The sequence below is a fragment of the Penicillium malachiteum genome, assembly GCF_028827825.1.
Source record: "Penicillium malachiteum strain IBT 17515 chromosome Unknown utg000002l:1.0-8849297.0:1.0-8852440.0, whole genome shotgun sequence".
NCBI lineage: Eukaryota > Fungi > Ascomycota > Eurotiomycetes > Eurotiales > Aspergillaceae > Penicillium > Penicillium malachiteum.
The window spans coordinates 3277893-3297544 of record NW_026643095.1 but is presented as its reverse complement, the minus strand read 5'-3'; the positions used below and the strand labels follow the sequence as shown (position 1 = coordinate 3297544).

Genomic DNA, 19652 nt, shown 5'->3' with positions numbered 1-19652 from the left:
CCATTGTGTTTCTCCACCTGAACCTTGACATGTTTCATTTGAACTCAGAAAATTGATCTATCAAGAATTTCACCTGTCATACGAGAAGATCATCACTTAAATGAGCCTCGAAGTTTAGCCAAGCTCTGATAGCGTGGGCCATGGCCGGGTTTGGTCGTAGAAAAAAAAAAAAATTCCGGCTCTCAGCACATGGGCCTGCGCTGGTGAACTTTTTTTTTCGTTTTGGATCATCTAATTGTATATTAGAAATTCTAAAAAAAAGATATGCGGTGAGTGTGGATTGAACACACGACCTCCAGATTATATGATTGAAGTTGACTTCAGTCTGGCGCTCTCCCAACTGAGCTATCCCCGCTGGTGATTTTTATCTCCGATAATCAGCATTTCCTGCTCGAGGTCTGGCCTGGATGCGCGCATTTCCTCATTTCCCTCAATAAACAGTAAAGCTTCATGAACTGTCTTTTGTTTCCGATCTCTCTGTTTCCTCTAAGATGCAGAATATGAGGACCTGTGAAATCCACACTGAGAATGACGGCTTTAGAGGGCGAGGAGCTTCACTCCAGGCGGCCCCGTGGCCCGTGGGCGTCCATGCCTAGGCGCCCGCGGGCCCGGGTGTCTCGCACCGTTAGTCATTATCACCCAGAGGCCTCCAAGCTTCTGGACTCCAGGGCCGCCCTGGTGCCCAGTTAGTGTTTGGTAGTTCAAGATAAGGAACAGATCAATTGTGAAAAACAAACAAAAATAAAATAAAATAAAATAAAAAAAACCCCTGCATACTCAACGGAGACTCGTTGGCACTGAAAATTGTCTCTCCTAGCGGCACACAGTATCAACCTCCTATAGTAAATAGTATTCTCCGTAGATAACCTTGGAATAATTCCACGATGCCCATCTATATTATTAGTCTTCTACATTTTTGGGCCCACCGCTAGCTGCAGCCACGCGTCTTTTATGCTAAAATGCTAGCCGGGAACTAGCATAGAAAATGGTCCAATAATGGCTAAATTCTGAATCTGATTTGGCTCTCCGCTCTCAGACCCCATTTAAAGATGGCTATTTGTACCGGTATGTATAGAATAACAGTCTCAACGTGAGTCACTGGCACTAGATATAACCAGAAGTTACCAACTAACTAGGGACCTTCTTGTCTGCACATGGGAATACTACCTTCAACACACATATTCCTCACACTATTCTAAGAGATGGAGGCAGCTCAAGATCGGGATCTCTTGCCCCCCTCATTTGCTTGGCCTAGCCAAAGAACTTCTGACAAAGCTCGCGGACTATGATTACGAACAACCTCTGCCAACCTCGCGAACGGGCCCCAAAGCTGCGATACTGATTCTTGCCTTCCTCGAAGATGTTGCTTCTCCAGATGAGCTTTTGAATTCATTCGTCGCCCACTACGTCTCCGAAAATCCATATGCTTCTCATTTATTCAACCTCGACACCGAATCTGCTTTATCTGACCTAGCATCTTTTCTTTCCTGGGAACGAGAAAGACTCGACGCTTTGGACGAGACTTTGCATAGTTTTATCGAGATATTGACCGATGGGAATCAGCCTCTTGCCTACGCGGCAGAGCATGGCTATGTCGAAGCGGTCAAGACTATTATATCTACGGAAAGAGGCAATACTGGCAGTCAAAGCGACGACCCGGATGATCCACAGCCACTATCCTTAGCAGCGCGGAACGGACATGAAGCGGTAGTGAGTATTCTACTCGGCACAGATGGCATCGACCCCGACCACCGCGAGGAGATCTGGAACGGACAGACGGCGCTTTCATCAGCAGCAGAAGGTGGACATGAAGCAGTCGTCAAGCTACTGCTTGAAACGCCGGGGGTTGACCCAAATATTGAGGACTGGAATTATCAGACGCCGCTTTTGCTCGCCTCGCGTGGTGGATATGGTGCCGTTGTGAAGCTGTTACTCTCCAAAGATGTCGATCCAAATTTCAAAAATTACTGGGGAGAAACGGCTCTTATTGTGGCCGCAGAGCTAGGACACGAAGAAGTCATCAAGCCACTACTAGCTGCAAATGATATCCATCCCGAGATTCAAAATTCAAAAGGCGAAACAGCCTTCTCGGTGGCCGCTGAACTTGGTCACACGGCCATAGTTAAACTGCTTCTTGCCACTGGCACTGTCGATCCTAACTTCAAGGACTCGGACGGACATAAAAAACTCTGTTGGGCTGCGAGAAATGGTCATAATGCGGTCGTTCAGCTGTTATTGACAATGAAACCTGTTGATCCCAATACTAAAGGCGTCGATGGGTATACGCCGCTATCATGGGCTGCAGGACATGGCCATCGGGAAGTGGTCAGTACATTGCTCGCAACCAATGGGGTAATGCTGGATGTGAGAGACTCGGATGGACGCACCCCTCTCTCCCTGGCAGCTGAAGCTGGGCACGAGACAGTGATCAAACTCCTGCTCTCCACAAATGGGGTCGATCCAAACTCCTCAGATTTTAACGAACGCAAGCCGATATGGTGGGTTGCATGTGGCGGAAACGAGCCTACCGCCAAGTTATTACTCGCAGTGAAGAATCTTATTATAGATTCTAAAGACTTCGACGGAGAGACGCCATTGAATTGCGCAGCTCGGAATGGGCATGAGGGAATGGTTCGACTGATTCTTGCTAATGGCGCCAATCCTGGCTCGGAAGATTCCGAGGGTCGATCACCTCTCTTCTGGGCAGTTCACAACGGGCTTGAAAAACTAGTCGAGGAGCTGGTTGTCATGCAAGGAGTCGATCCTGATTCTGCAAGCTCCGACCGACAGACACTGTTGCTCCATGCCGTAGAACACGGCAATGAAGTCATAGTGAAACTGCTGCTCTCTACAAGACGTGTCAATATTGAATCTCGGAATTCAAACATGGAGACACCAGTGTGGTGGGCGGCAAGAAACGGGCTCGGAGCTGTAGTTGAGCTACTACTTGCCGACGGCGCGGATCCAGATCCAAGGAATTCCGCTGGAGAGACACCAATATGGTGGGCAGCACAAAACGGACACGAGATGATAGTCAAGCTTCTTCTCCAAGCAGGAGTCAGTCCCGAGCCCCATATCTCTGGTCGGGAAACGCCATTGTGGTTAGCGGCACGAAATGGGCATGAGAAAGTTGTTGAGCTGCTTCTTACAACTGGGCGAGTCAATACAAACTTCAAAGACTCGATGGGAGAGACACCACTCTGGTGGGAAGCACGCAATGGGCACGAAGCAACAGTTAGTCTGCTGCTCGCAATGGGAGCGTTTCCAGATTCGGAGAATGAAGATGGCCAGACACCTTTGTCCTGTGCAGCGGAATTTGGACATGAAGATGTAGTCAAGCTTTTTCTTGCTTATAATGTCAATCTCAATTCTCAGAATTCTATTGGAGAGACAGCGCTTTCTTTGGCAAGAGAAAACGGACATGAGTCATTGGTTAAACTGTTAACTCCTGGGTGATATTTTTATGCCAGTTCAATAATATTCCAATTTACCATTTCAGATGTCATGATTCGTCATCCACACATGGTTTACATTCGCAATAGACACACTAGAATGCAATAATCTTATGTTCAGTTTTGAAAGTGACCACTACATCAATTCAATGTTTGAGGAATTAGGGGGTAGAAGAGTCCGACTTGGAGTATTCTGGCAATTTGAGTCTCCATGATTTATCATGTTAACATGGATTGATTTGAAGCACTTGAGAAATAGATCAATCCTATAATCTCTTTTCGATGGACTAATACTAATACTATATCATCCATGGATGTTTTCCCACCACATTCTTCTCAAAATCTTGGAATTCGATCACTGCGCATATGTACCTACATGTACTATCTCACAATTTCTCAAAGATTCTTAGTGCCACTCAACCAGGCTAACGCGCTCTTCTTCCCAGTAAACAATCCATAAAAGGAATACGTGGTCCTAGTATGACATGCACTCAACTCCAGAGGATAAAGAACGATCTTTCTCGCCTGACCCTTCTCACACCGATGATGAGGCCAAATTTCAACCTCCAAGTAGTAAATAAGCGAAGGATTCTCAAACTTTACGCTCGCATACGCCTGATTATAAGTATGACACTCATTCGCATACGGGACCAGAAGATCCTCACTAGCACAAGACTTTTAGTCAGACACGTATGCCCAGAAGTGAGAAAATGATCTCTTCAGAAGTCCACTTGCATTCATCTCGTCCACATCCCGAGAAGCCAGACTGGCGTCAAGCTGAATAGATGATCCGGGCTTCTGGGTACCAATCACCTGCAGACCAGCAGCACCCTGGCTGACGAGCCAAGAGAATATTGCCCGCGAAGCATGGATACTGTCGATGTTTTCATTTTCGGAAGCAGCAAAGTCCTCGGCCGCGATTGACATGTTTCAGGTCGACAGTATCATACAGTCGAAGAGACGTTCGTCAGCTCCATCGAAGTCGATGGTTCGATTCACGACTGGGTACACGACTGTGACACCTTCATCGATGTAGAGTCCGTATCGGACTTGGGTGGCGTTGAGGCAGAACAGGAAAGAGTCTGCAACGTCTTTATCGAGAGCAGTAGGTCCGCACACGGTTATATTGTGTGTTTGGCCCACTGCAACGGCATGTGCGCACATCGGCACAGCCAAGAGGGCTGCTAGCCATGATTTAAACTGCATGACTGAGCTCAACAGCGCGAGATAAACGAAAGTTTTCTGGGCTAGTGATCACCAAAGAAGTTCTTGGGCGTTGCGCAACTAAGGGTGTTAGTAGATGCTTTGGTCCATAGCTTGGATATAAAATCTCGGACCAAACACTTACAAGAAATGTGATTTTTCCTTCGGCTTCCAATGATATTGGAAATTCATCAGAGATCTAGAGGCTACCAACAGTTATATAGCTCGATAAAAAATTCCGATTCATTGATACTATACAGTAGTAGATCAATTTAGTCAAGGCTAGTACTATCGGCTCCTTTGCTCTTTTCTTGTCTTCATACTTACCCATACCTACTTCAGTTACCGCTAGATAATTTCAACAATCTCTTTACTTCAATTCTATACACTAACCCACAGTCTGGGACCGCCCCCGAGTCAACATCTTGAACGCGTACCTCAACTCTATCCGAAAATCCCGAGATATCCCATAGTTCCCAAATCTCGGCCCTCAGTGGGGCTGAACGCGTGTTTTGTAGACATCAGGTGAACGATTAAAGACTTTCGCCCCTTGAGGATAGTCTAAACAGACCTTACTAGCTGGATAGACCCTACGGCCGGTTTTAGTGTTCCAGGTTTGCCTCCTGAATTGATATTTCAAGTTTTCACTTGCCAATTCCTCGAACAAGTACCGGGAGATCATGAGGATCCTTTGAGCCATTTGAAAAAGCAAAGCTTTATCGGTACGGGCCGTATCGGCATATTTAACCCGGTCACTGTATGCTAGTAGCTTATTTAGATTTAGGAATTATAAAATTCAACGAAGAAATACGCTAAAGGCTGCGCTACCATGCCCCGAATGAGAATCATGTTGCGACTTGACGGTTACGCACGTAGTTTAGAGGATGATTGGGGCGAAGAATCAAGAATCGAGAAATTCGCTCGATCTTTTGATAATAGTATAGTAAATAGGAGAGTAGTTCGTGCAATGCCTATTAAACAGGGGTATTCTCTAAGCTATATACAGTGATCTCAAATAAACTAGTACACGGGTTGATTCAGCTGCAATAGACCAACTTGAAACCACAACCACCCTTCTATCGTACTAGTAGTAGACACCAGAATAACACATATGGGTACATTCAGAGATCAATAGTGTATATGTAGGTAGTAGAAACGTGTACTAGTATTACTAACCTTGGAACTAGCTAGAATTCAAGTTTTCAAACTTGTACGTAGTATAATAACAAAACACAACATCTCGAGGTCAATTGATCAGAAAAAAGAGAGCTTCAAGTTCTATATATCGTTGGTATAATACTAGCACGTAACGGGACATTGCCCACACTACTACTAGTAGTACTAGTAGGTACCCACGTGGACACTATAACTTTGATGATCAGTCAAATCCGAGTCCACTTCCGAGTCTAAGCACTTGAGGTTGAGTATCTTGAATGGTTTAGCTAAGAAACCTGTTATAGGGCCCCGGGGCCACACCATTTTCTTTTGCCCCATATTTCTGTCTCTAGAAACACTCGCTTGGAAGTTGCCTAGAGATAGTCAATTTATTGCCGCCCCCTTTTGTGGCTATTCCAAGGTTATCATGTTATTGAGTGGCGTATAGGACTGAATATTTAGGAGACGGACACTAAGTATGCTTTTGAGTACTCCGAGCCTTGCCTGCCCTGATCAAGCGAAATGAATGTATAGCTTTATTGCCCCGGGCCCCTTTCAAGAAGGATTATGATAACGGAGTCTGAACCCCCCTGATCAATAGTAACATTGGCGAGGGTGGCAAAGAGCAAAACAGGGTTGAGAGCCCATATCATGGAGGATAGTAAGTATGATATCCAGGTCTAAGGTAGTCTGATTTATCATAGATTTATCATGGCGCTTGTCCCAAAAGAGGTTAAACAGAAATCAGGGTCAACTTTCCAAGGCTTGTCTTTAGCCTTTTACAGCCTCAGAGCATCTGGATCCATACAAACTCAAGCGACGAACCCAGCCAGCAAGCTAAGCTATTGAGACAGTAATATCTGTGGAAACTCGGGTGAGCTAGCAGCAATGCCTACGATCCTTCAAATTCCAGTGTTTTTTTCGTATTTATTCTCGGCACCTCTGAGAGAGCTCGGCCGACGTTTCCAAGGTTGGCATATGAATGCCAAATGGATTAACATAAATACCACTAAACCAAGACCTATTTTGTCTATTATTCTCAGCAGAAGCCTTTCTACGTTCTCAACTATTACCCTCCTCCAATCTATCTCACTTCATGGAAATTGAGGACGTCCAAAGTTTTCACGATGGTCAAAATCCAAATCATGATGGCTGCCCTTGTCGGCGCCATCAATGTCATCGCCTCCCCTTACAATGTCTCTTATTCTCGAAACTTCGCGACAGAGAAACGTAACATTGACTCCGATTTCTATGACCTCTCCGACTTTGGCTACTTTGGCGGCCAGCTCCCCAAAGTCTACTCTCTTCATGAGAGCAACTCCACTGGTCCCATCTACCTACCAGAAGAAAGCTACCAGGAGTTCCAAAAGATTATCTCTGGCAAGAACAATGCTTCAGACGAGTTCATCGGCCAGCAAAGAGCGCTCTCGACTATGAAGCGGTCTACCGTCGGTAAAATCAGCATGCTCCTGCGCAATGCTGCTGGGACAGGAGATACTTTCGCCATCGAGGCCAATAAGGTGTGTCGTACTGCGTCGAATGCCCCGTGGCACTATGTCATCATTTACTCGATCACCGAGGCATATATTGCCTTTTGGAAGAGTGATGTGTGTAATGGTCATAAGGGTAGCTTTAACCCTGTTTGCGATTGGTATGATGACCCATCGGAGGCTTGTGTGTTCAACTTCAAGCCCAAGTCATTCCGTGCCTACTCTGGTTGCCACCACGATGATGGCTGGGGTGAAGGATGTGCCTCGCATACTCTGTAAGGGGTTGAACTACTATCGAAGTGCTACTTGAACATTTGAAGTTTTTCAACATCATCAAGAGGGCTTTTGGTGTGGATTGGGTTTGCAATTTTGTATACTATGAATGCGGCTGGTTTTTCCAATTCTGGAGGTTGGCTCCACCTGGGCAGAGGTCGAAATTTGTTACAGATGTCAGGTGTCTGCTCTGGAAAAAGAATAAATGTATGAAGGCTGGAGCTCTTTTATGTGGAATATTTGAAATGCATTTATAGAGATAGAAAAACGTCAGCAATAGTATTCTTGTTCAATTTTACTAAGAAGGATCCCAAATACATACTAGTAGTAGATATCCTTAAGGCTCACCCCGTGGAACAGCCCTGGAGACTGAGATGATAACATCTCAATTTCTAGGTCGTTCCAGATGTCCTTTTCTACAACAGGAACATTGAAATATACTACTATATACGACATGTGCAAACTTGCAGAGACTGCTTCAAGCTCAGAGGCTCTTGAGGAAATCCAAGAATGTATAACATCCGCGGCTAGGTAAATCTCGAGATCGTTATAAATCGTTAGATATTATAAGGAATTCTTATAAATCGTAAGGAGTTGTTAGATGTTGTTAAAAATCGTTAGAAATCGTTAGATGTCGTTGGATTGCAGCTTAATACTAGTAAGCTCCTGCAAATTTGGGCCCTAGTGGTGTTTTACTCGACTTATTCCAGAGAAGCACCAGGCAAAGACAAATGTGAAATTTCCGCAATCTGCTCAAACAACCCCCAACTTCAAACTCGGGAGGCATAAGACCTTCATGCAATAAAGCGAGTACTAGTAGACCTTGCTTTGAATTCGTCTAAAAGGTTTCCAGGCCTAGAATGGGAAAGCGAGATTGAAATTGAAGATTTCTAAATACAACTAAAAGCCTAAATTGAATAAGTCAGTATCCGTGAAACTATCTCATCAGAAGATGTATACTCACTCTTCTCCGTGTTGCCCTCTCCCATACTCTTGCTGCTACTACTTCCACTTTGGATAGCACCTAGAATGCCATCAATGTAAGGAGCGCCGCTCCACTTCTGGTGAGTAAGTACATCCACGCCAAGCTCCTTCTCACGAGCCTGAACGAGGCGCACGTAGGCGAGCATTCCGTCCTCCTTGAAGGCGCGGGATAACTCTGTTGTGATAGTGGCGTTACTGTGAAGACCTGCCAGCGAGATCAATTGCAAAACAAATCTACCACTCGTTAGTAACATGACGATGAACATAATTTTCACTGGGGAAAACCGTACCCATGCTGTGCCAGATCCCAAATAAACGATTTTAATGTCGCTTTGGTAAAACCATGTGACATCCAGTTAAATGACGGGCTTAGATTGTAGACGAATTTCTTGCCCGGGCATGCTGCACGAACATCTCGAGCAAGTTTACCTGCTTTCTCCACGTCAGGATCTCCGGTTTCAACCCAGAGGAGATCGGCATATGGCGCAAATTCCTTAGCACGCTTTGTTGCGGCGGGGAATCCGGCACGGTAGTGATAGAAGCCTTCGCGAGTACGAGGGCTGTCGCATGACCAGACAACTGGAGTCTTAGTATAGTCACTAGCTAAGGCCCGGCGACGGGAGAAAGACAAGTCAGGGTTCTTTTCGACGTATGACTTGTATGCATCTCGAGCAGCCTGAGGGGCGCCCTCAGCCTTAAGGTGGGTATCGACAGCTGATTAATGTTAGTTCGAATCCATCCAAATATCTTCGTGAATACTGACCCTCGTCTAAAGTGACAAGTTTATGCTCCTTGACCCAGTCGAGCTCATATGCGTCGATCTCGGCAGGAGAGGCACCTTCACGCTCCATTGCCTGCAATGTCTCCGCTAGTGGCTCCACCTCCTCTGTGATACCGAGAATGAACTCGTGATCGCGTACATCAATGGCACTGCTAATGAGCTTGCCACTTTCTGAGTCAGTGCGCGCAATTGCCAAGGTCTCACAGCCCATCATGTCCCACTGGAATCGCGCAGCCACGAGTCGGTTAATGTGTTCGCCCATCGGCACAAGAACCTTGCCCGCTAAGTGGCCGCATTTCTTGCCGCCGTGAAGCTGATCCTCGAAATGCACCGCTGCTGCGCCATTCTCTGCAAACAATTTGGCCAGCTTGAGAACCGCCGACAGACCGCCATGGCTATAAAACCCCCGTTTATCAGCAACTGCAGTTTCTTCCATCATAGAATCAAAACATACCCAGTGTCACCATCAGCAACAATTGGTCGCAAATAATCCACATAAGGAGTCTTCTTGCGCTCATTTGGTGTTAACTTCCGTCTAGCATCCCATTGTTTCCGATCGTGCATTGATTGCGCCTTGAAGAGTCGCTGAACTTGATTCGGTACTGTGTTGTAGGGGTAATCGCCGAAGTCGGGAGATACCTCGTTAGTCGACGTGAGAAGGGATGAACATGCCCATCCGGAAATATACAACACCTCCTGATGAGGCGCTTGCTGGGTCATTTGCACAGGGTCAATCGCACCCACTACATACCCCACATGTTAGCCGGTCGGAGTCCCACAGGGCGCAACACGGCGTCCGGGATGGCACTCACTGGTGTGTACTGGTTCCCCCGCTGCTGCGCGCTCGCTCAGCAGATTGAATAATTTGCGTGCCATCAATGAGCTAGGATAATTCTGTTGTAACGAGCCACGTTTGCTCACGACGTCCTCGGCCGAGTACGGTCGCTTGATCCCCTCATACCGCGGCGACTCCCACCATGCTTGCACATCTCGGACTTGTTGTTCAAATAGGGCATCCTCTGCGGCGCCTAATTTCTCGCTAGATGAGAGAAGCTGGAAGCCGTCGGAGGGCAGTGTGGTAGACACTGGGTGTTGAATGGGAGCAGACATCCGAGGATAAGCGCATGTGAAGGAGCGGAGGGTTAGGCGGGAAGAGGGTGTAGTTCTAAGAGGGAGTCGGTGGGGGGATTCGTCTGGGTATCGAGCGGAGCATTCTGAGTGCTTCTGTATCAGAAGGAACCTTGAATTGGGAGGATTCCGACAAGGGAAGAGATGAATTGAAGTGGTGAGGGGAGATGATACACTCTGCTTTATTTACCTTCTCCGCCTCCAACTCGGGACCTCGGGCCGGTTGTATCTGGGGAAGCTCATCCTCCGATAACCGCTACTTAATTTATGTCAATAGAACATAAAATGGCATTATGTTAATAGGTACAGAGTATGGGACTTTCTGTACTAGCAGTGGCTTTAATTGTCTGATTTGAGTAGTATACAGCATCAAATCCCTAGTATATAAGCACTAGCAGGTCCTATGTGATATACTAATATACATGACAGTAGTATATTTCTAGATATCGGATATACACTACTAGTGTTAGTTAATAGGTAGGTAGCTCATTGGATTAAATAATAGGCACTTGGGACATCTGGAGTGAATCATTGATGAGAAACCATCTAAGTATTATGGAAAGAAACCAAAAAAAGAAATGGAGAGGACAGGGATTGAACCGGGAACTTCTAGATTTCGCGATGTTTTTCTCAAGTGAGGCATCAATATGAACAAGACGATGAAAGCTTTAACTTTCAAAAAATCATAACAAATCTAATAAAATAGATAGAAATATGAAAGTAATATTAAAAGAAAGAGCAAAAAGAAAAAGGCTCCGCAGAAGTCTTTCACATAGTCCGCTGCATGCTTTCTCACGGTGGTGTTCCACTTAGGCAAGTCTCACGCTCGCTGATGCTACTTGACAACCCTCAGTCCCAGCATTCTAGTCTTATGGTATCATAGTGTCAAATCACATCGGGACAGACACGATAGCCCGCTGAGCTACTACGATGCGGATGGTTACTGGAACTCCTGATTTTACCCCCATAACTGAGAAAAAAGTAAGGCCACAATTTGCAGGCACCACATCACCAGTTAACTTCTATACCTAGGAGACTTTCAAATACTAACACCTAGGCATATACTTTTAATTTCTATAATCTTTGATGGTTTTTTTAAAGTTCCTATAACCATCGGGATGGTGGTAGGTATGGGAAGAAGCAGTACTCTACTTGATTTTATTATACTAATCAAGCATACAGCATATACAGTGGCCCAGTGAGAAAGAATACAAAATTGCCATACATGTATTGAAGCCTTGAATATGGTTTTGCTGATGTCTGTATAAATTAAGGCCATAGTCAAAGGCCGATCAATGCACAAACTACTAATAGCACCTGGTCACATGCATGTGAGCTTCTGCAGGCCACCCTCGTTCAAGTTTAAGCCATCGTGATGTTTCCCTTCTTATCCTTTTTATACTCTCAGTGTCAGCCTATCAAGCAAAATTTTAGGACAGCCTCTGAAGTAAGGGGAAGGGGGCCTTATAGCAGCTGCCAGAAAGATTTCCGATACCAGAATTGTATCGTTGTCTCACACGATATTCTCATGGCGGTGTTACAACTTACAACTTGAAGGAATGTGGAATGGCGACGCGCGGTCATCAATGATCATGAATGTGGTGGGGTTCTCCGGCCCGAGCCTCATATTGAACGCCACTACGGAGCAGTAGTGACTCGTCTTTGATTAAGATGGTGATCCCAAATCTACGCAATTTGCGAGCACGAATGAATGCGTCAGCCCTGTACAAAGGTTGATGTACCTTAACTAAGAGTGGTCTAGTCACTCTAGTGGGGGTTGGGGGCCATCTCGCGGATAATCGCTAGGCCCCCCTAATCAAGCTCTCGGGAACTTGAAGAGTTTCCCCCATCTTCATACAATAAACCTCTGAGATTTCCTCAGGGGGAGCTACCCCACACAAATACTTTCTTCAGCTTCCTATCCACCTCAATATCGACAGTTGTTTTGGTCTACTAATACGACATGTCTTTTCCCTTCAAAGTTATCGAGCATACTATCCCGGGTCAACATATCCGAGAGTACCCGCGCAGTATAAGGAAGCACCTGGAACAGGAGACTACCCTCCACCTCGCGATTAAGCAGTACATTCCATTGGACCTGCCAGCCCCAGTTCCCGATAACGCAATTACCATCATTGGGGCCCCAGGCAACGCTACTCCAAAGGAAGTGTACGAGCCTATCTGGGAGGACCTGTATGCCGACCTGAAGAAGAAACAAATTCCACTCCGAGGGATCTGGGTGGCGGACGGGACAAACCATGCAGCAAGCGGAGTCCTCAATGAATACCTCCAGGGCGATCAAAGTATTAACATCCTTTCTTTCGTGGCATTAGATGCTCACACCCTGAGCGCTGGATACTAACACGTGTAATAATATAAAGCAAACTGGTATGACCACTCGCGAGACTTGCTCTACATGACCAACCACTTCCGTGATCAAATTCCCCGCCCGATTGTCGGTGTCGCACATAGCATGGGCTGTGCTCAGCTGTATGAATTTATCCCCTCTCCGCTGTGTGCTGAAACTGCAGAGAAGAAATCTAATAGGAGTATAGGATAAACCTTGCAATTATCCACCCACGTCTTCTCTCCGCTTTGGTTCTCTATGAGCCAGTCCTGGTAGAGGAAGCTTTTGACGCACCCCATCCGGTCAACTTCTCCAGTCGCCGCCGGGATCTATGGCCTAGCTCCGAGAAGGCTAAAGAAGCTCTCTCAAAATCCTTCAACAAATGGGACCCCCGTTCGCTTGAAATATTCCTAAAATACGGCCTTCGCAGTGTCCCAACTGCGATTTATGACCCTGCTGATCCAAAGGTTGGCCCAGAAGCAGTGACCCTGACAACAAGCAAACATCAAGAGTCATGGAGCTTCTCAGTACTAAACCTCGATTCCGAAAATTTGGATAGGCTGTTGATCCCTGACTGGCATAACGAAAAGGAACGTCCCTACCTGGTTTCCCGACCGGAGTGTTGGTCAGCCATGAGAAACCTACCATATCTGAGACCCGATGTCCTATGGGTCTTTGGTGGTAAGAGCTATCTCTCTTCGCCCAAGGAACAAGACGACAAAATGCGTAGAACAGGTACTGGGACAGGAGGAAATGGTGGAGTCAAAGCTGGGGCGGTTGAAAAGGCTGTCTTGCCTGAGGGAGAACACTTGATATGTTTCGAGCAGCCAGGCTGGTGTGCTAGTACTACTGCGGATTGGATTCAAAGGTGGTTCAAGAAGTGGCTGGCCGATGAGAAGTTCTGGGAGGAATATCAAAGTCGGGGCTCGGAGGACATGCTGAGAATTTCCAAAGAGGGTCTGGCGGCTATGAAGATGCCGACCATGACGAAGCGGGGAGACTTCAAGTTCCCACCTAAAGGGAAGCTGTGAACTCCGAGTCTGTGAATTCAAATGCCATGCTCTTGAAAATTCTCGAGTTGCGAACATTATCCCTTGAAATGTTTGAATTCAAATTTGGACTCATTCGCCAAATTTTAATATTGAAGGTTCACATGTTGTTTGTTCAAGGGGTACATAGTAGATACCTTTCAACTGCCCCGGTGGTGATATGGGTTGAACTTGAATGTATTAAAATCCATATGCTCTGACCACGGAATAAATTTTGAACAGGCGTACCTGTACTCGTAACCATTTCCCATACTAGGACTTACTGGTAGGTGATAATGGATTCTAGAGCCCCATTGTCGATAGGTCCGAGTCCGAGTCAGTTTACGAGTAAAGGGTATCGTTTAGAGACGAAAAAAAGTGACAACTGTAAGTCCTACTAAAAGTATTTGATATTATGGTGGCTTGCATACTCCTGCATGAATACCAGGTGACCACAGTTGAGCTGTCACATTCGAATGTTTCTACGTGTACTCCATACAGCCCCTGAGTAAATCTCTACATGAATCCGATCTCGAGTAACTTCCAGGTTTATTTTGATGCAAAGAGTATGTTTACTTTTTTGAATTCTTTGTTAAACATTATCCCCGCACAGCCTACTTCGTATCTACCTCCAATACCAGTTCGTGATTTCTTTGATGTTCATTACTCTGATCACCCTACATGCAGAGGGAATACTCATATAAGCCGCTCTTCCCTCCTGAATTACACCCATCACGCCTTAAATAATACCTGCCAGCGCATAGAATCCAGCAGTCCAAATTCCAATTGACCCATAACATCCCCCTCAGACGGCGTTTCTCCAAGATCGGCACCCCCGCATGGGCCTTATCACCCAACTCCTCCCGGCTCGCGCGTATTCCTATCTACTCTCTCGTCATTCGCTATAGGTGCCTTCTTATCTTCATCTCCCCGAATCCTTATTTATCTATCTACTTGAGTCATCCTGTATACTTTATACGCTTTTAAAATATTCTTGTGAATGGGCTCGCTTGGTATGGCAACGATTAAAATCCCATCACCGTCCACGATTCTAGACTCGACCGACCCGGCTCCGGAGTCAACGCGGGGAAAACCTACTTCATTCTCCAAGGCAAAGGTCACCACACAAAAGCCGAAACAGACCAAAAGTCGCAATGGTACGGAACCGTCTTTGATAGGAAAATAATAGCAGGAATTTGCAAATGGGCACTTGCGGCCCAACTGCCTACGCAGAAGTGCTGACCCGATTACTCCGTGCTGCCCAGGTTGTATCACCTGCAAGGCGAAGCGGTTGAAGTGCGACGAGACGAAACCTTCCTGCCATCAGTGTGAGCGCCGTAAGGTGTCCTGTGGTGGATACAAGAAGGACTTTAAATGGCGACCATTTGAAGAGACCAACTTGGCTGTGGGTCGCCCTACGGCCAAACCAAAACAAGGTACGAATGAGATATACACCGCAAGTACCTTCCACTGGAGGTTCTAATGCGCGCATGGAATATAGAAAATCCCTCGCATCCGCCGTTCGCATTGCCAAATCATGACCTTTCGTCGACATCGCCTACCATCGAGCTATTACCGTCTCCGAAAAGAGCGCAGTCCAATATCGCAAATACATCACCGCAAGACTCGGCTTCGATACATAGCTCACCGCAATCTATCACGAGCTATGTATCAGGGGATACGCATTTGTTCGACGAGTTCCCAGTAGTAACGGAGCATTCCTCGACGGGGCAGGATACAATTCCGGGCATCGCGGTGTCGCATGGCTTGGATTCCGACTCATTCAATTTTCTTTCTTATCTCGAACCCTTTCCGACTAATATTTCCTTGGATGATGATTTAATTTCAAGTACAAACGTGGACACAATATCAGGCCCTTTGGCCTTCGGTCCTCAGGCTTTTCAACCAACATCGGAAGCAGGATTCGACTTATCCCAATTGCTTAAAGATGACAATGAGGAAATTGAAGAGATCATCCGACTGAGTAACCGGTCGTCCGGTTCCTGGGATTCAATCCTCTCAAGGCAGAGTGTGAACATTTTTGATTTCTCTCGCTTGCCCGGGCAGCCTTCATTGGGACCAGAAAGTCCAGAAATGCTAGCGATGCGATTTGACAAATTAACATGCGGCATCTTGTCTGTCAAAGACGGCAGCACGGAGAATCCCTGGCGGACATTGATCTGGCCCCTCGCGAAGGAAACACCAGCTTTGTACCATGCTCTATTTGCGCTAACCGCTTTCCACTCTTGCAAGGAGAACCCCTCCTTACGCGTTCAAGGCGTGAAGCATATGCGACAGAGTATGACTTGTTTGCGACAACAAATTCAAAGTATGCGAGCGGATATGGCACTGGCTACGAGCTTAGCTCTAGCATTTGCTGATACTTGGGATCAAAATACCCGTACATGTGTCCAGCATCTGCGTGGAGCAAAAGCGTTGATGTTTAAGGTGCTAAATGCAGGTCTACAGGGTCGGCTTAATCCAGAGGAGCTGGAGCGGATTCGATTTCTCTACAATACTTGGACATATATGGATGTCATTGCAAGACTTACCTCTTTAGATGAGTCCGGTCCGCAGGATCTTAATCCAGCGATTTTCCACTTACCCGGTGATGCTGTGCATGAAATAGACCCTTTGATGGGCTGTGCGGCAACCCTGTTCCCTATAATTGGCCGCGTTGCACGGTTAGTTCAGAAAGTGCGCAAGTGCTCATCTAATTCCGTTTCCATTGTATCTCAAGGAATGGAGCTCAAGTCACTTGTTGAGCAATGGGAGCCACCACAATGGTTTGAAGCACCTGAAGACCCCACATCCGAGGTTCAGCATAGCATTCAGGTGGCGCATGCGTATCGCTGGGCAACACTCTTGTACCTCCATCAAGCCGTTCCAGAAATTCCATCCGATCCACCTGAAGAATTAGCGCAACGGGTTCTACTTCTATTGGCAACAGTACCACCTTCATCCCGTGCGACCATCATTCAAATGTTCCCACTTCTGGCTGCTGGATCTGAAGTTGATGGAGACGATGATAGGAAGTGGGTTATGGATAGATGGTTTGTCGTTCAGTCACGATTAATGCTTGGAGGCATTGATCGCTGCCTCGATGTTGTACGGGAAGTTTGGGCACGTCGAGATAAGCTCAAGGCTCAAAAGGAACAGCAGAACATTGTATCCCCTGGCGCAACCGGATCAGGCTCTGCTGATACTGAAGCTAAGCTCAAGTCTGGGTTCCGATTACCTGATAACAAACCCAACCCCAGAGGTTTTCATGCTCGCACGACCTCGAATGTCAGTGATCAGCATGAGAGATCTATGCAAGGGATACCGAGCGCTACTCCAAAGAGTGGGACCGCTAGACGAGGCTCTACACTGTCGCCGTTGGAGAATATCGAATTTGAGAGAACTGTTCGAAGTCCATTGCATTGGGTGAATGTTATGGCAGAATGGGGATGGGAAGGTAAGACTGCCTTGTCTCCATTGATTATGTTCGAGCTAACCATTTATTCGATGCAAGTTTTCCTTGGGTGACAATCTTTGTTTTCAATGAGTCTAATTTATGGTTCATACCTCAGCCTCGCTACTAGTAATGGCAACCCCGAGGCACGAGGCAAAAGTCAACCATTTAACATATAATTTCACGACTAACGACTGGTTTCCTTTGTCTCTCCTTGAGTTCTATTTTGATTTTTCTCTGGTTTAACTGTAGGAGCTCAACCCAGCGCGGCGTCAAGGATTTTCAATATTTGATCTTGTCAGAATAATGTTTTCACCAAAACTGGTTGCTTTCTTGAAACTTGAACGCAATGATTAATTATCTGACTACCATTCTATCAGCTCAGGTATTCATGCATCAGCATGCCATATATTACATCCCAACAGATACAGTCTCAGCAATCCTCGAGCAAAAACACTGAACAAGGATTTCATCATTCCGATACTGCCCATTCCATGTTCCTCATTAAACAATAGCCCGACGCAACAAACTCACGACTCCTTATTCCACTGCTTTCCACTCCAAAGGCCACCAGTTGTCCAGAGCCAATAATCCCGACCCTTGATCGCCCAGATCAAGAAGCTAGGCAATTGGAATCCCATCGCAGCACCCACCCCCTTACTCCGACCAATCGGCACCATCTGCGTCTCCCGCGTATCCTCCTTGTATTCCCGATCCGGACCCAAAGAAGCCTCATCGGTCCCGGCACCAAGGAGTAAATCGCGCTTGATATTAGCGCCAAGAACAGGGATAGCATTCAAAATAGCATGCACGGCCGGTTTCGCGTAAGAACCAACATCACCAACAGCGTAGACACGGATACCAGCATTATCAACTCTCAGCGTTGTCGCATTAGTATCCACCCGTCCATCTCCTGTAAGTAGTGTGGCATCCAGGAATGCTGTATTCGGCGTCATGCCCATGGCAGGAATGTAAATATCGGCGTCAAGTTCTTGTCCATCTGACAAGGTGACCTTCGTATCGGTCGCAAGTGTAATCTCAGTGCCTGATTCCGAAGGTGACACGGAGGTGACTTTCGTATTCTTAATGACTGTCACACCAACACGAGCCAAGTACCCCTCCGCCTTCTCGGCAATACTGGATCGAAGCACAGGCAGGATCTGTGCAGCTGAGGTAACGACAGTAATTCGAACCTTAGGATTCTCCTGTTTACACGAGAACCATCCAGCCTGACCGTTTAGGTATTCACCCAGTTCACCAGCGGTCTCAATACCAGCGGGTCCACCACCTGCGATAACGATGGATTTGGCAGTCTTCATTTTCTCACGGAAGAGAGACCACTGTGAGCGGATGAATGTAGAATCTTTGTTTAGACTGAGTAGTGGAGAAGTGGTTGATGCACCAGTTGCGATAACGAGAGCATAGTACTCGAGGACTTTCTCTGATCCATCTTCAGCAGAGCGAATGAGAACAGTACGGCTTTCATGGTCGACTTTTTCAGCAGTCGCGTGCTCGAACTGGATGTTTTGACTGGGGTATTGTTCAAAGACACTGGGGATAGAGACGAAGAGCTTTTCTTGTGGGAGGAGATCATCTGAGATCAATGCGCGGGGACATGCGGGGCGACAGAGGATCTCATTTGAGGCGCTGACTAGAACAATCCGGTAGTCCTGAGGAGTAGGGAGCTTGGGGATAGCATGTTTGAGGAGGTAATGAGCTGTAGAGATACCACCGTACGAGCCACCCAGAATAACGATAGATTTGGTAGGAGCCTTTGATTCCATTTTGGGATCTGGAAAAAAGAGAAAAAGAAAAGATGGAGAAAAATAAATTCTTTGGGTAGGAAGTCTTTATACTGGTATTTTAGTCACGTAACCTTGGAGTAGAATAATCTCGCCCCTAAAAGAAACTTGGAGCTGTAAGACGCCACCCGATACGAGAAAAGATAAGTTACTATTCTCTACTCTTGTATTCACATTCTCTTTCTTTTTTCCCTATTATTCACCAATCATAGTTAACGATACTGTGTATCCCTGTCAAGTCTCGGCTTAAGCTCGCGACAACGGAACCCCGAAGCGCCGAGCGCATCCACTATAGATGTTCATGATTGGTGCGATCTTGAATGCAAGTCAGAAATCGGGGATAAATAAAGTGATAAAATTGATAAAATCTGCAAATTGGAATATTTAAATATTGAGACACGGAGGTCGGACAATACTTCTATTGATTACTGAGAATCGACTCAGCAACTTGGCGCGAGATGTTTCAAGGGTTCATGCTGGCCTTACCTTGGGTGAACTCAGGCTCCAGGACTAGCAGGGTCCAGGTCCAGTATTGAAATTGTGACATCAAGTTGG

General features: G+C 46.4%; 8 protein-coding genes across 8 annotated transcripts; 4 read left to right on the top strand and 4 right to left on the bottom strand.

Annotated features, from left to right (window-relative positions):
* Positions 1 to 1049: 1049 nt before the first annotated feature.
* On the top strand, positions 1050 to 3456 carry N7483_004281 (ankyrin repeat domain-containing protein; the record flags this gene model as incomplete). Its single annotated transcript, XM_057087718.1, has 2 exons — positions 1050 to 1065; positions 1262 to 3456. 2 exons carry the CDS (start codon positions 1050 to 1052, stop codon positions 3454 to 3456), a joined length of 2211 nt encoding a protein of 736 aa, XP_056947547.1.
* Positions 3457 to 4130: 674 nt separating this feature from the next.
* N7483_004280 (uncharacterized protein) lies at positions 4131 to 4379 on the bottom strand (the record flags this gene model as incomplete). Its single annotated transcript, XM_057087717.1, has 1 exon — positions 4131 to 4379. One exon carries the CDS (start codon positions 4377 to 4379, stop codon positions 4131 to 4133), a length of 249 nt encoding a protein of 82 aa, XP_056947546.1.
* A 3-nt stretch (positions 4380 to 4382) lies between these two features.
* N7483_004279 (uncharacterized protein) lies at positions 4383 to 5079 on the bottom strand (the record flags this gene model as incomplete). Its single annotated transcript, XM_057087716.1, has 2 exons — positions 4383 to 4699; positions 5049 to 5079. The coding sequence occupies 2 exons, from the start codon at positions 5077 to 5079 to the stop codon at positions 4383 to 4385; spliced, it is 348 nt and encodes a 115-aa protein (XP_056947545.1).
* Positions 5080 to 6937: 1858 nt separating this feature from the next.
* On the top strand, positions 6938 to 7579 carry N7483_004278 (uncharacterized protein; the record flags this gene model as incomplete). The annotated part of the gene is made up of 1 exon (XM_057087715.1): positions 6938 to 7579. One exon carries the CDS (start codon positions 6938 to 6940, stop codon positions 7577 to 7579), a length of 642 nt encoding a protein of 213 aa, XP_056947544.1.
* An 894-nt stretch (positions 7580 to 8473) lies between these two features.
* On the bottom strand, positions 8474 to 10448 carry N7483_004277 (methylisocitrate lyase ICL2; the record flags this gene model as incomplete). Its single annotated transcript, XM_057087714.1, has 6 exons — positions 8474 to 8481; positions 8538 to 8791; positions 8848 to 9271; positions 9321 to 9733; positions 9793 to 10081; positions 10151 to 10448. The coding sequence occupies 6 exons, from the start codon at positions 10446 to 10448 to the stop codon at positions 8474 to 8476; spliced, it is 1686 nt and encodes a 561-aa protein (XP_056947543.1).
* Positions 10449 to 12429: 1981 nt separating this feature from the next.
* N7483_004276 (uncharacterized protein) lies at positions 12430 to 13844 on the top strand (the record flags this gene model as incomplete). Its single annotated transcript, XM_057087713.1, has 3 exons — positions 12430 to 12769; positions 12848 to 12956; positions 13022 to 13844. The coding sequence occupies 3 exons, from the start codon at positions 12430 to 12432 to the stop codon at positions 13842 to 13844; spliced, it is 1272 nt and encodes a 423-aa protein (XP_056947542.1).
* Positions 13845 to 14841: 997 nt separating this feature from the next.
* Positions 14842 to 17297, top strand: N7483_004275 (Zn(II)2Cys6 transcription factor; the record flags this gene model as incomplete). The annotated part of the gene is made up of 3 exons (XM_057087712.1): positions 14842 to 14998; positions 15107 to 15301; positions 15343 to 17297. Coding segments are annotated over 3 exons (2307 nt in total), but the record flags the coding sequence as incomplete, so codon positions are not given.
* A 528-nt stretch (positions 17298 to 17825) lies between these two features.
* On the bottom strand, positions 17826 to 19079 carry N7483_004274 (NAD(P)/FAD-dependent oxidoreductase; the record flags this gene model as incomplete). The annotated part of the gene is made up of 1 exon (XM_057087711.1): positions 17826 to 19079. The coding sequence occupies one exon, from the start codon at positions 19077 to 19079 to the stop codon at positions 17826 to 17828; it is 1254 nt and encodes a 417-aa protein (XP_056947540.1).
* Positions 19080 to 19652: the final 573 nt, after the last annotated feature.